At 37.9% G+C, this 16270-nt stretch overlaps 1 protein-coding gene across 3 annotated transcripts in view; it reads left to right on the top strand.

The window, feature by feature from the left end:
* CTNNA3 (catenin alpha 3) overlaps positions 1-16270 on the top strand; it is a 432189-nt gene that overhangs the window by 228052 nt on the left and 187867 nt on the right. For all 3 annotated transcript variants that reach the window (XM_042033401.1, XM_042033400.1, XM_042033398.1), the window contains exon 8: positions 11210-11290. In XM_042033401.1, coding sequence (XP_041889335.1) covers positions 11210-11290 — 81 coding nt within the window. The remainder of the gene's footprint in view (positions 1-11209; positions 11291-16270) is intronic.

The raw sequence follows: 16270 nt of genomic DNA, 5'->3' as shown, positions 1-16270 counted from the left end.
TGCCAAACTGAAGTTACACTTTCAGTACTGGGCCTTTTAATGTGTTTTATACTTCTGTAAACGATTGATATTTGAAGTGATTTCACATTTTTCTCCCCCACAAACACATACAATTCTCCTTGAGATTTTAGAATAGGGAGGTCAGAATATCTTTTGGTGGAACAGGAGTGGAGGGGAGGGGTTACAGAAGAGGGCTTACATCCTGCCATGCTGTTCCTAGTATGATAGCAAGTATTTTATTCATGGAACTTTATTCATGGAAGTCTAAGGTAAGATAAATACATCTAGTAAGTATCACATTATCTTCATTCTCAGAATTGTGCTCCCAGTTTTACTATATGCTAAAGTCTTTTTCCATGGAACTAACTAACAGTATATATGTTTCAAATTAATATAAAATTTGCTTTTTTTTGATTTGGAATGCTTAAACATGGCTCTCAAATATGGTAAATTGAGAGGTTTGTACACTTGCTGTTTTGAGGCTCCCATCAGATCAGCCTGGACTTTTGGGAGCTCTGTCAGTCCAAAGAGGGTTTACAATGTAAACTAAATACAGTCTGACATATTTATCTGTATTTATTTTTGTATATGTATGTGTGAGGATTGTGGTGTGTTTGAAGAATGTATCTGTGTGTGTGACAAAATGCACAGATACCGATACAACTAATAGCAACAGCTCTTGAAGCAGCAGGACTTGGTGAAATTAGGATGGTTCTTCACACCTGTTGTGTCCCCCCAGCAGAACAACGTTGAAATGCGTGCTGGAATGGCGCGTGTTCTCCACAGGAGTGCTATTGCAGTGTCTATGAACAGTTCTATCCGGAGCTTCCCAGTGTGCTCAGTGTTGGGAATCTGTCCCATGGCTCCTGAGAGGATTCTAAGCACGGCAAGCTGAGTCTACTGAGCTGCTGCAGGGGCTGTCCTGCACCAGCCTGAGCCTGTTACAGAGTCCCCCTGGGTGTCTGTGGCTGGGCTGCGACTGCAGCTCTGCGTGGCTGCTGGGTGCCACCTGCAGCTCCACTGGCACTGCCATTGAATGCTATGGCCTCTGGGAAGAACCAGGAGGTGATGTGGCTTTTGGCAGGGTGGCACTTCATCAGTAATTACATGAGAAACTTCAAAACTATCTGCCAGCTAATAAATGAAAGTGGTAACTGGCTGCCCCTGCTAGAACAAACATAAGCACTTGCAAAGAATAAAGAAGACTTCCTTAGCAGTAAACTGTTCCTTGAAGTTGGCAGTGTGGGTAGACTTTGCCTCCCAGCTGCCCTTTGTTACTCCTGTTGAAGTGCCTGTCGGGTGGTGAGTTACTGCAGTAGTGGCAGCTGCTCTGACCTGACATCGTAGTGAGGAGCTGGGAGGGAAATCCCAGAGCAAACACTCAGTGGTTTTACTAAGGAAACATTTCAAATCTTACACAGTGGGGTATAGAATGTGCCCACTTTTAGGTTATGCAAACAGCAGATCTTTTAAGACCTTGATTACAGGTCCACACAACTTGAATATTTCTTTAATATAAATGGATCTTATATGCATTTATATAGAAATGCAAACTATAAATGTTTGAATTTTCATGTACATTACAACTAGGGAACCATATTTATGAAGATCGTGCTTAACCTTTTGCTTTTAATCTTCTGACTTTGTGTATTTTTAACATTTCTTAAACTTCACATGAAATTCAGTAGCACACATTTCTAGCAAGAACATTAGATTTCAGCCAAGCATTTAATTTATTTCATTGAAAGTTGAAGGAATTAGTATAAATCTTAAAGGAAAAAGGTCTTTGGGATCTATAATATTTTTGCTTTACCCAACATATTCCTAATGACTTTTCTATTGATTCTGTTCTAGTTAGATGTTTCTCCTTTCTTTTTTTTGCTATATTCTTCCATGGAGCTGATCACAATTATATGAAAATTTAGGTTCATTTTTAATAAATGAAATCCTTGGCTAATTGGAGATGTGAATAGTTAAAAAAATTAAACATGAAACTTTGAATTTTTAATTGAGACAAAAATTCTCTACAATGTTTAAGGTAAAAGTCCTGCAGAAAACGAACTTCCAACATGAAGTATGATTGCTATGTTAGAATGTCAGAAATATTGCATGCTGGGTTTGAATGTTTCCACAGGTATATTTAGGTTTTTTCTGTGTAAAAATAAATAGGGGAAAAGCCACAGGGAATTTCTGCATAGAACTGCAGAGGAATATGCCGTGAATAGCAGACTCTCCTGATCTCATGTAGGATTCTGCAGATCCCTGCCCTGTAGGAGACTGTAATTTTCAGTTGTCTTCCCTACATGCCATCACATACAGCCTCCCTTGTTCCATTTGGTAGCTGCTACTTTCAACAAATTGGGGCATTTTTCTCTCTTGCAGCACAGGAGCCCAGGATCTTCAAACTTGTGCTGCAAGTCTAATCCAACAGCCCAAGTAACACAGTGATTTCTCACTCTCCAAATCCATCTGTTGAATTAATGGCTATGCAAGGGCCCCTTTCTGGCAGTTGTCAGTGTAAAAAGCATCATTGAAGTGCTCTTCTACCAATCTCTTCTGTGTTCATTCCCCCACAAGTGCTAACAACAGAAACTATCTGACCTAGAGTAGATCTTCTCTAGCTAACAATAGTGAATTTTTAAATAACAGTTGAGTATTTGAAACATTTAGTTATGAGCTTCTAGGAATACCACCTTGGAGTCATTTTATTCTGTTGCTATAAATAGAGGTATGTTTTGTTCAGGAGTGACTGAATTCACCCAGTGAGGTGATGGCATCAACTACCATTTGCTGCGATGATCCCCCAAAACTTCCTACCTCTTATATCATAGTCCTCTGTATAGACTGGACAAGTATAAAGGAATTCACACAGTCTGGACTCACTGTACACACAGGATCCTGGGGAGTGTTTAGCTGAACTATTTGTAAATTTGAGAACTTAACTTAGTCCTCTCCCTAAAAGCTGGGCTTCAATTCACTGCACATGCTTAAGTCCCTCCTGGCCTCCTAGATTCACATACTGCATCACAGTGTGGTGTTAAATTAATTACTGTGGATTAGAAAGGGATTAACTAATACAATTAATACATAATTAAATGGAATTACATTTTTTTGTCTGTTTGGGGTTTCAGTATTGAACTTTTATTTAGAAGTACAGTTTTGAACAGAGTCACATCCACAGCATGTGTGTTATATGAAATTACCAAGCTCTGCCTGGTTCAGAGCTGAAGTATTTGAGAAGTAGCTGTTTTCTAAGGTTTCTGTCTGTAGGCCAAGTTCTGTCATGGGTCCATCCATATTTATCTCAAGCTGCTTTCTTGTGGAAAACTCCACAGAAATGTTAAAGTTATTTGGGAGAGAAAATCAGGGAAATTAATCTTCATTGCCCATCCAGTGTGATACAAAAATGTGCTTCGTTTTTTGTTAAAAGATGTATCACAGCATGTCTGTTCTATGAGTGATCATGAATAGTATCATAGAGATTTTCCAGAGTAATGAGTGTGCAACAACACAGCAAACTTCTTCTTTTACTGTTCTACCCTCCTTATCGCTTTGTGGTACTCTTTGATGTAGTGGAAATACAAGGAGAAAGTGTGATGGTGATGGTACTGGATGGCATGGAGTGCCTGTGAAGACCTGGAAGATTTTATTTTTAGAAATTTTTTAGTCACCCTGTATATTTTAAAATATATATTACATGTATATTTATAATGCTGTTTGATTTGAGTGCTATTACACTCCTCTTAAGTCTACAGGAATCTGTTTGTGTAGTACACTGTGCATTAAAATACCACCTCAAAAGCCACAGTAAGCTTGTTTTTGATTTCTTGAAAAAAGCAGGATGTGCCTTTGCTGTGCTGCTTTGGAACCTGCACTAACTCAGTCTGTCCCTAGGTATGGCAGAATGTGAGTGGCTTGGTGCTGGACATTTTTCCCTATTTATGGCTGCTGTTAAAGACTGTAACTTTCAGATTTAAAGTACAGCTAAGACTTTTAAACAATCTGGATGAGAAATACTGTCTCAGCAACTCTACTATATTTTCTTTTGAATTTTCTTCTCCTTCCATCCCCTTCCTCTTTTTCATAGCAGCATATTATCTCCAAGCAATTTATATGATAGTTCATCATAGGAAAGTCTTATGCTGCTGCTGTAGAATTAGATTTTCCCCAACTAATTTTCTATTTTCCTGCGGTACAACTGCCAGAACACTTTGGTGAAAGGTAGATGGATATTCAATTAAAAACTTCCGTACTAGAAACTTAGAAAATTGCTTCTTAGTAAAAGGCAGATTAACCTTAAGTATACTTCCTGCTGTCAGTTCAACAGTATTGCTCTATTTCTACTTAGGTTTGCCTTTCCTTCCTGCATCATCTGTGAATGACAGTAACATCTGATTAAAAGAAATTTAACATGGTTTTTGCTCCCTGCTAATTCCTCCAGTAAGCCTAGAGTTGAAATACAAGCCAAAGTACTACTGGCCTTTAAGGTTTCTCTATCAAGTTTTAAGACTGTCATATTTCAAATATGAAGTGCTGTGGCATTTGGTTTTTGCATTAGAAGTAGTAAGTGATGGTTGTATTTGCTCTGCAACACACCAGTTATGACACATGCACTTCCCAGGACACTTCTCCCCAAGTGAGTACTGGAAAAGTATGATGTTTTATCAGCATCATCTTGGAGTCATGCTGAACTTTTCTAATATTCCCAATGTGAAAAAGTAGGAGAAAAACTGATATCTATGTATCAGAAAGAAACAATAAATATTTAGAACAGTGTAGGTTCCTCGTCTTCTCCTGTGACTGGATCCCAGTCACTTTTCAAGAGAATTTGTTATCCCAGGGATAAAAATCCCCACTCCGTCCTTTGAGACAGCCTGGCCACCCTCCACACCTTCAGCTGATTGACACCAGTGTTTTGGAGAGTGGATTAAAATGTGCAATATTATGCATATTCCAGCAACATAATTCTTTCTGAGATTTTAGGATTAATTAGGATCTGAAAATTTCAGTGTTTTTTCTGATCATTAAAGGGTTATGCATTCTAAATTTTTGTTTCTGGGTTTTTTAGGCTGTTTTATGCATGCTTATCTAGAATGAAATTTGTTTCACAGTATTACAAACTATATGTAACTGAATGCCAGAAAAGGGTTATACTGAGAGGCTTTAAATTCAAGGCTGTTCCTGCATATTGATTGGAAAAGGGTAATTGACACAGGGGGGAGAACCCGTGATATTCCAGTTGTAGCAGTGGAGGCTGAGGTAATTAATTTCTTCTGAGGTACTTCACGTCTCACAGCGTTAGATCCATACGGAGTATTCCATGAGGGCTTGAAGAGGAGAAAAATGACAATCTCATATTGAAGCTGTTGAGGAAAAAACCCTATCTATAATGAGAAACAGTTCCACATGAAAGAGTCCTTATTTGCTCACTTGCATATGATTTTCCATACCCCTTTTTAAAAAATATGCTTACCTGTTTATCACAGAAATAGGTTTTCTTGAGCCAGGTGTCTTTAAAAAATTGCACTAGGGGTGGGTGTGTTAGAGTAGGGAATCTGTGTCACTGAGTGGAGGTGATTTTCAACTTAAAGTACTTGTGGGTTATTCATTCTTTATGTTTCCCATATTAAAAAAGAAAGGTAATAAATGTACTCCTAAATTAATTTCCCTCTCCAGGCTTTTGATGTACAGTAAAAATAGACTTTGAAATGCTGTATGAAAAGGCCTGGGAGCTTTTGGCTTTTCAAAGGAATTTTTGTCCTGTAAAATGTCAGAAATGTCAGGTTCTGCCGTAACTGCCTTGTCAGAGGATTCCTTGAGTAACTTCTGAAATGTTCATTTAAAAGATTTCTCCGGCAGTGAATCCTGTGCATATAATTGTTCATGCATCTGAATAGTTCCACATTTCAATAGGTTGCTTGTGCTCAAAAAGTTATTCCTATCCCCTTCCAGGATGGGGAACCAAGAGGTCTTTAAAACATTTTGTTTGCAAGCATGAGACATACTTAAAAAGAAGAAATGTAAACAACTGGCTCATTTTTGTGTTCCAGCCCAACACAAACTTGTCCACTGAGTTCTGCAGGTTTGGAGAAGGTCATTGTTTTGTTCTGGTGTATTAACCAGATCTGGCACCTCCAACAAGCAATCTTGGGTTTTACTTGGACATTGCACTTTGAGGAACAAGTTGAAAAATTGAAAGGTAAAATAATATTTAAATTAATTCTGCATTTAAAGGACAAATCCCAGGGCCTATTGGTACAAAGGAATACAAGGAGGTTCTGTCTCAGACTTGGCATTTCTCACAGGTGTTTCATAGCCAAACAGTCATCTTGGATTTTTTTCACTGTGTGACCTTCAAGGTGACAAATCCTTTGTCTCCTCCCAGCAAAGAATGCAGGAAGTGGTATTAGTTTTATTTAACTATTGATGGCTGAAGCACCGTGTTAACTAATTGTGGCAGAAGTGAACCAATTGGGATAAATGAAGACTGCAACAGGATTGAACTGAATCATCCCTTATAAAGGCTTACGGGCTTCATTGGGGCTTTTTGAGACAGATGCTTGTAGGCATCTTTACTTTGTTGAATTCCACAACAGGATTTGAAACATCAGGGTTTCTATAAGCTGTGTATGAAAAAAAAAATTTTGTCTTTGCACAAAAAATTCAGATGTGGAAATTTCCCAAGTAATGACAAAATTGTTTCACCGTGCAAAATAAATTGTAAAACTGCTTTTTATACTATTTTTAAAAATCTTATGGTTTTGCTTAGAATTCACAATGACTTTATAACTCAAAAGAAGAACCATTTATAAATTCATATGCAAAAAAAGTCATTAAATGTTACATGCGAAATTGTAACAACAGACATCAAATGCTTGGTATCTCTATAGAGTCTGTGACTTTGCTTTAATGTCCTACCTAAGTTGTGTGAGAGTTTGTTTCTTTGGGGTTTTTTTGATTAAGGTACAATGAACAGGATCCTCTAATTGCTGAGCATAGGATTATTTTCAGTCAACACATAGCCTGAAACAGTCAGTCATTTAATTAGAGCTCTGACATTTATTAAGCTATTGTAGTATTGATTGGTATTTACCTTTTAGCTTGGCTTCTTTTTTTTTAATATTTCCATAGAGAACTGATTATGATAAACGTGCTAGTCTTTCAAAAAATAAAATTGTTCTTGGACACATAGAACTATATGAAAAGTTGTTTATCACAGAGTCATGGTACAGATGCTGGAGACAATTGACAGAGGGCAGGTTTAGATCAGATATTGGGAAGAAATTCTTCCCTGTGAGGGTGGAGAGGCCCTGGAACAGGTTGCCCAGAGAAGCTCTGGATCCCTGGAAGTGTCCAAGGCCAGGCTGGATGGATCTTGCAGCAACCTGGGATAGTGGAAGGTGTTCCTGCCCATGGCAGGGGTTGGAATGAGATGGGCTTTAAAGTCCCTTCCAACCCAAATCATTCTGTCATTGTGGGATAAACCAAGAAAATTATGCTAGTGGATTGGATTTTTTTTCTATTTATTCCTCCCAAGATTGTGCAATGGGTGTTTGGGAACAGACACATCCCATGAAACAAAACGTGCTTAATTTCTGGCCATAAGCCTTTAAATATGGAGATGTATTAGCCTAAGTACTAGAAGAGATTAGATGAACACTTAAGTAGTTCTGCCCGTATCTTCCATGTAATCTACTGATCAGTGTAACTATCAGGTAAACATTTGTAGGCCTTCAGGAGTATCAACAAAGTGAAATTAGAACCCTCCTTAGAGTATCTATATAGTCCTTTGTTTAAGCTCTCTGCAACTCGACAAAGTCTAAAGCTTATGGAATTCCTGCAGTCTTTGTTGCCGCTGGTAACTGTTGGCATGTACCCACAAAGGCTTGGCTGGGGACTTGTTCCTGAGCCCTGCAAGGCTGTGCAGCCAGTGCAGATGTCTTGGTTTGCATCTGTGTTCCTTGGGGTGCTGAAGGACCTGTAATGCCTGGGAAGGTCACAATCCCCTGCTGGTATAAATGAGCTTCATCGAAACCAGTGGGGATATGGCCATGTGTTTCAGCTGAGAATCTGCCCTTAGATATGTCCTGGTTTAAATGGAAATCCAGCAGGAAAGATTTTCTTCACATGTGGTTTTTGAGGCATTAACTAATGTGGTTTGCCAGTGTGTGAAATAGGCCTGTATTATTTGCAGTACCCAGCATTTACCTTTGGGCTATCCAGTGTTAATTAAAAATACTTTCCTTCAGTGGAATATTAATAACAGTTTGACGTCGTGCTTGTAAAATGTTTCAAATGTTAAAAATGCATTGAAATAGGAACTGGATATTGCTTTTAGGATCTTCATGAGGGAGCAATATAGCTGTTACTACATATATTTTACAGGAAAAAACAGTAGGTGAGTGCAGGGTAACTGAAAGGCTCAAGTGCCTAGTTTTTAAAATCCAGACCCAGAATAATGTGCATAATTTTTGCAGACCTTTTCTTAATTCAATCAATCTGTACAAGAAGGAACTATTTCAGGATAGGCTTGTTTGTTCTGAAGTACAGCAGTCACAAGGACATTAGTTGCCAAGCAGATGCAGAGTATTGCAACTCCAGACGAGTGAGTTCCGTCGCTGGGGAGTGAGACAGCTGCACTCTGCTGAGTGTGGAGGTGCTCAAGTCACCTTCGGTTTCACTGTGCCAGCCTTTCAATGTACACTTTTAAAACATTACATCTGCTCTTTTTTGGTTATTCAAGAGTGGAGTCATCTCATGTAGCTCTTGGACTGTTACTGTCAGATCCAAGATGGAGGTCTGCAGAGGAATGTGAACTCACAGGAGTACTTCAGATCCCAAGGTACTTGGGACCAATGGATGTTACCCTACAGACGCAGGAGAAGGCAACATGAGGCCAGTGATGTTTGAGAGTGTTCCCACAGGGGACTTTGTAGCCAGGTGTCCCCCTGACTGGAAAAGACTGTGTACGATTTTGAAGTTCGTAAGTCTTTATAAGTAGAATTCATCCAAACAGTAGTGTGGGTTTTTTCATGTTCAAATTTCTTTAGGGGAGAATGAGAGTCTGCAGTCATGAGGTTACCTGCACTCTGGACTTGTCCATATTCTACAGCCTGAAGCTGCATTTACAGTGCCTTTGCAGTGTATTTATTTCTTAGGGAAAACATGAGGTGAAGAATAACTTCATTTACAGTTATATTTGCTCTCTAAACATTGACTATATGGTAAGAATTTGCAAATAAAGTATTTTTAACTTGTTCACTGTAATATTTTATGCCACTTCCTGCCTGAGGTTATTTCATATTAGCTGCTCCAAAGATTTAGGTTAGCTTACAGCCAGTTGTATCATTAGTGGCCACTGCTGAAATTACAGATTACCAGAGAATTCGAAAAATATCCCAATATTTTGCAATGATTTTTTTTTTGTAGGAAAATAGGCTCTAAATATAAAGCTTTCAAAGGATTTGCCAGTGCATCCTCATAGTCTGAAAATGTATAGGTATAAGGTGAGTTGTATCCACAGTCTTTCCTGGCCCTGTTTACCTGGCAGTTCAGAAGGGATCATTTTGTTGTCAAGGTTGACAAGAGCTTGCAAAGCATAATAGAAGAGTCATTATTTACTTTGGTTCCTGTGCAAGCCTTGGTACAAGAAATGATGGCATTGCTGTGGAACAGAAAGTGAGTATCCACCTCCAGGGATTCCTTGCAGGTTTTAAGGTGAAGTTCAGACCTTTCTCCAAGACCTGGTTTTGATCATCTGTTCCCTGAAAGACTATAGGCAATTTCAGAAATAGAAGGTCATAGGAGATTTTCTAAGTCTCCCTGAAAATACAAGCTCAATTTTAAAATTAGTTTTTCCTTTCAGTTGATAGAGAATGTGCTAATAATTTCAAGACATTTTTGACATTGCACATTCAGTTTTAACGTAAGAGTTCTTTTCTTGTCACCTCTAGGTTTTATTTTAATATTAAGCATATTGTCCTGTTCATAAGTTTCTTTAATAAGGAAATAACTCTGGTTGAAGTATGATATATAGATAACAAGGTTGTACTCCTAGGTGCCTACCAAGATATTACTACTTTCATATTAATTTTAATGTTATTTACAAAATGAGACAGTCATGTTCATAATGGAGACTTCCTGGTGGTCTGTAAATGAAGTCCGAATACTGTGGTCAGTGTACACAGCTATTTCTTAGCATTTATGAGAATCTGGTTCTTTGTGCTGTAAATGTCATGTGTGCTGACTTTGTGTAAAGAACCACTGTTTGTGGTTCTTTCCTTTAGACCAGGGCAGTCCAAGGTGGTGAGCAATGATTGCTTGCTTTGGGCAAATAAAATTCATCAAGCATTTTGGGTTTTCATGTAGTTTCTGTACTAACAGGGAAAAAAAAAAAATCAAACCAGCTAGTAGGCACAGAAGTTTTATGGTAATATTGTAGGGAAAAAAGGCTGAGCAGTCCAGTAAAGTGTAGAGTACACTTTTCAAATAGGTAACAATGACAGAAGCATTTTGCTTATAGGTGGAAATAAAATAAATAAGATTGTTTCGAAAGTATACAACTAATTCTCTTCAGACCTCTCAAATATCTCAAGAACTCAGTCTTCTAGATGCTGAGAATGAATGTGCTGTTGAATGAAGAGATTGCCATTTCACGGACAGTGTTGGCATTGCAACATCTTGGACATTCCAAAACTCACCTATTCTGATTTACAGGAGGAAAATAATGAATGCTGCAGACAAAAGCATAACCAAATTGCATTGTGGGCACCTGAACTTGTACATTAGTTGTAGAAAGAGAACAGTATTTTTCACATGAATAGGGTATTAATGAATTGACATAAATATGATTGTTGTTGTTATTACTATTATTAATCATCATCACCATCATCACTATCATCATAATTCTATTAATGTTGTTGTTGATTACACTAGGAGTATTACAGCAATTCAGAAGTTAAGAAGTGTTTATTTTATTCCTACATACTACTTCTAAAGCATGTGTTTTGATTCAGCAAATTATGTTTAACATCACAAATGGGCATTCTGTGAATATTGTGGTACTGGCTCTTGAAATGTATGAAAAATTTGAAAAATCCTCCAGCATGTATGATTTACCAAATGCTCTGATGCACTGGGGACACAAAGAATGTGCTTGCTAAGGAATCCCAGATAACCACTGATGTGTTTTCTGTCCCATTGATTGCAGACTGACAAGGCAGAGAGAAGCAATGCCTTGACTGTTGCCATAGACAGTATGTGCAAGAAGACCAGAGACCTCCGCAGACAGGTGAGCACCTGGGCAAATGAAAAGGGAGAAAAAGGTCTTGAGGGATTCTTTTCAAAATTGCTGTTTTCAGTTTATGCATTTTGAAAAAAAGAAATTTTTTTTATATTAAAAATGTATTAATGACAATTGCACTATTCCACAGAATATTTACATACCAGTTTTCAAAATTCTGGGAGAAAACCCTGCCAAATGATACTGGCTGAATATATATTTGTACATGGCAAAACGCTTCATGTATGCATGTCTAAATATATTTGCTGTAGATATATATCAGTAATGTACTCTGGCCATCAAGACTTGTTTAATTTTCAATAAGCTTGAATTATTACTGGTTGTTGGAACAGACACCTTGAAGGAACTACTGAGTCACTACGTGTGGGTCTTTACAGTTGTCAGAACTCCTAGCCCACAGCAGGGCCCTTGGAATGCCTAAACCACAGTCCACCCCCCCCTCATTTTACATGCCAGTGTCCTAAAACTAATGTGAGCTATGGACCAAAATCCACTATTTCAGTGAAGTGCAGAAGGTTAGCAGTAGACATCAGCTGTGTTTACATCCTTTCTCTGCAAGAAATACCTTTGAGAAAAATTGCAAATTATGCTGAAAGTGTATAATGTGCCAGTTCAGAAAAAAAACCCCTAGAAAGCCAGTAGTTCTTTCAGCCAGGCTGCCCCAACCAAGTGTATGAAAATTTACAGCTACACAGAACATGAGAACACCTCTTTCATCCTGTCTCTCTCAGGCCGTTTATCAACTCCCTGGTGGAAGACTATCCCTCCCAACTTTGTGTTAGTCTTGCAGGCCAGCCTGTGCTTCAAGATGAGGAATAAATTCCTTCCTGCTCCCATTATCAGCCAGGGGAAACCTTGAAAAATGAGAAGAATATCATATAAATATAGTGTTTACAACTAACTAGCTATCCAATTTCTGTTTACATTCAGTCAAAAATATGTTCAGTGCAGAGACCTGCATCACCAGCTCAGTGTGTCTAGGAGCTCTCCCATTCATTCTCTTCCATGAGTTAATTAAACTCCAGCTTATAATACTTTACTGACTCTGTTACAGTGGTTAGAAGCTGTTAACTAATTCAATTTGTGTCTTTCTGTACACCTTTGGAAAATGTTCAGGCTGAATGTAATCATGCCCAATTTATAGTCAATCTAGAACCAGTAATTTTCTCTTAGGAGAACAGCTCTGTGCTTCTTGACATTTTTTTCCACTGGAAAGCATTTATGAGATATATTTTATTTATTTCCTCCAATTCTATGTTCATACATATGAATTGCATAAGAATTGTTTTAGGAAGAGTGGTTAGTACATGCCTAATTCCTGATCTGGGAGACAAGAAATTGTGAGTTTTTGTGCCTGCAGATACTGCAGTACAGTCTTATTTGCTTTTACTTATGAACATTCCTTATTCTGTCTCCCAGCAATTTTACAAGAAACGTGACAATTGTTGTTTGCTCTACTCTTGCTTACAGCTTTTATAATACTTTATTGTTTAATGATACTGTGTACCTTTGCTGCTATTCCATCAGGCGCTCACAGTGGATTCAGGGCTGTGGCGTGCATTGTACCTGCTTGCAGTCATGACTAGGATTGCCTCTGCAAAATTGGGGTTAAAGATGAAACCTTATAAAGCTGTATTTTTAAAATCTTTTCAGTAGTACCCAATAAACAAAACCATCAGAGGGGTGCTGTCCCAGTCAGCAGTCTGGCTGGGGGTTATGCCATGGGCCCCTTTGAAACACCTTTGCACGCCACAGCAAGGAGAGTGAAAAAAGGCTTGTGTCTGGCAAGACTTGAAGGCAAAAGTAGCTGTCCCCAGAACAGCATATTCTGGGAGATGTAAAAATTCTCAGGCTTTTCAAGAGAAGCTATTTGCATTCATTTCAGGAGCTTGTCCACTACTTCTGGGGATTTTAAACCATTCTGATTTATTTTCATTTTTACTAGTATTGTGCTGGAGATGTGCATGTCACTTCTGTGTGTGCAGTTTTACCTGGATCACTGCTTCCGTGCTGAGGAGAGCTGGACAAATATTTAGGAAGGAATTGCCTATTCATTCCAATTTGTAATTATGTGAAATTACCACACTCAATTCTGGCCTCCCAGTTCTTTCCCAGTGTAACATGAATGGACTGCACAGATGTTTCTCCTATGGTTTTTCTGCAGTTCTGGCTGGTTGGTTGTTTTAATAAATGTTATTCCTGATGATTTTTTTATATTTCTATGTTACTTCTTCATCATAGATTGCCTTCCTGGCATCCCTTTGAAACAGGAAAGGGAGATCCTTCAGTAACAACTACTCTAAGGTTTGTCCAGGCCTTTTGCCAGGGTAGTCTTGTGAAGGAAGAGGCAAGTAGAGGCAAACACACTTTTCTGTACTCATCAGTACTGATGTTGAGTAGTGTTGCGAACAGCTGCTGGCATTTTCTTCTCTACCCTCCACTGTTTTTGACAACCTTCTGCCCCATGTTTTATAAACAATATGCTTCTATGTTATCTTTTTAATACATTTTAGTATCAAAACAAAAATTCTCCATGCTTCTGCTTCTGCAACAGTCTGCTCAAAGGGTAAATGTAAGACCTTGCATCTTAAGAAGAAAACAATTTGTCAGACATCATCCTCCCCCTCCTTTCCCTCTTCTGATGGTGTCTCTTTCACTTAAAAATATGAGAAAAAGTTTAATTATAGCACAATAACTTTGCTAGCATTGCCTGCTGGCACTATGGTGCTGTCCTTTGTACATATGCCTTCCTTTCTGGCTACTTAGCTTTTAGCATTTTGCCCTACAGGTGGCCAGAGTCAGAAACAGACTTACTAAGTCATGGAAAAAATGCTTGTTAGGATTAGCATGAAAAGAAATAGATATTGCTTCAGATATTCCTTTTTTCTTTTGTCTTTTCCTTCTTTTTCTATGTTGTATTTCTTTCTTCTTTAATGCTACACAAGCCATTCTTTGAAACTCTCAGCTTCATGTATTCCTTTGCAAAGCTGGAACAGGAACATAATTTCAAACTTGTTTGTATTCAGCAAAGACACAGCATTATCTTTGTTTTTTTGAAGAAAATATGATTTGCTGCATAATTGCAGGATAGAGCATTTCTTAGAACAAAATAATAATGATAATTTCTGCATGAAAGGTTAATTGAGCCAAGAAAACCAGTGAAAAGCTATAGCAAAGAATTATGCAAGGAGAGATAAAATTAGGCTGTGGGTTTGAAATTGGACGTCTCAAGCTCACCACAAATGTGACTGAGGTTACTGTAGTCACAGTACACTAAGGGTGTGAAAGTCCTGCAGTCTGGGCTGTACAGAGCCCCAGAATATTTCTGTTGGAGATAATGAGTCATCGGGCATGGATATGATGGGTTCCACAACTTTTTGTTGTTGTTTTTTTGTAAATTGACATCTTAATTTTTAAACTGTGACTCCTCAAGGTCACATTAATGTACCTAATTTTAAACAGGTAAGAATATCTGTTTTCTTAAGTTGAGCCTTTACAACACAAGTCTTAACTTGGCAGGGCTCAGAGGTTTGATGTATTTTATTTCTGGTAGTGAAACTTTCTAATAACTTTTTTTTTTTTTTTTATTCCAGCCTGAATAAAGCTGAGAATGTAAGAAATCCAATTTTGTATTGGAATCCCACTTTGTCTTTGCAAATTACTTTTCAGAACATACACTATCTAGACAGTATATCCTATTGTGATAGGCTACAGTAAGGAGACAAAGAAACCATTCCAAACATAAATTGCTTGTGTTTGTTTGAGAGGTTTGTCTGTCCATCTGGTGGGTCAATGAGAGCTGACTTGAGGTGGTGAGGCCATCCAAAAGCTAATGGTGGAATTCATATCCAGATCTTGTCTGATAATCAACAGATTTCTCCACAATTCTTTCTGCTGTGCATGGGCCCTGTCCTACCTGCAAACACAGCAGCAGCAAAAAGACTGTCGTTTTTTCTATTTTTCTTGTGGTAGGAGTCTTTACTGAGTTTTCACACAGATACATTGGAGCAAAACACAAAGTGAAAACAGGTACTTTGGCAACAGTCTGTAAGAGCTTAAAAACATTCTATGTCCTTTTCTGTTCCTATCAATATCTTTCCTATATACTGTAAAAATATTGGAGTAGGAAATTCAATGAACTCTACAATTAAGTTGCATTTTGTGTATTGTTCCAGTTGGTATGTGTGTTGTAGTGCTGCATGATCTAAATGAACAGTTGTCATGTGTAGATAACATGCAAAATAACCTCATAAGTGAAGTAATGTCCCAGTGATCAGTTAGAAGCTTCTGTGACGCCTAATTTAAGACAGGTAATTTATAGCAGAATGTTACACTTCTTTAATAATTTAAGTTAGAAGTTCAAGAACAATTAATTTAAACAGAGAAAATTGAACTTCAGCCTCATTTATAGATCTTCTTGCTCTATTAATACATTATCAGGTGGCACAATCAGTAATCTCATTGACATAATTACCATGAAGGTTGTCATTCTGCAAACCAGACCGTGTCGGTGGGTTTCCCAGCAAGAAAATACTTGGGTAATTTTGGAATTATGAAAACAGGGGATGTATATATTTTGTGAGTACCAAGATGATTAAATTAATATTTTCTTTGTAAAACTAAATAGCCTTTTCCCTTGGCATCTGGATTATAAGGAAGAATACCCAGGAGATATGAGGTCTGGGCTAATTGATTTTTCATGTGTGGAATTGCTTAAGTAGCCTGTTTATCAAGGAAGGGGAACATTCTTTTGGCTCCCTTGATTTCAAGAGGACCAGTACATGTTGGAAGTGTTTTATGTGTTGGTGCTCACACTTACAAACAGACATATTTACCTAGTGGCATATTAAAGTTGTCCTTAAATACAGTTTTCTGTCTAATACATAAATTGTAGCTGTCATACGTTTCAGACCTATGGTGCAAATAATGCAGGAATACAGTGTGTACCTGTTGGTGTTACAAAATGGG

The sequence above is a fragment of the Corvus kubaryi genome, unplaced genomic scaffold (genome assembly GCF_017639235.1).
Source record: "Corvus kubaryi isolate FWS band 111438036 unplaced genomic scaffold, C.kubaryi_AGA036_p1.0 37357, whole genome shotgun sequence".
Taxonomy (NCBI): domain Eukaryota; kingdom Metazoa; phylum Chordata; class Aves; order Passeriformes; family Corvidae; genus Corvus; species Corvus kubaryi.
The sequence above is the reverse complement of the archived record's forward strand: the minus strand, read 5'-3'. Positions and strand labels throughout refer to the sequence as shown.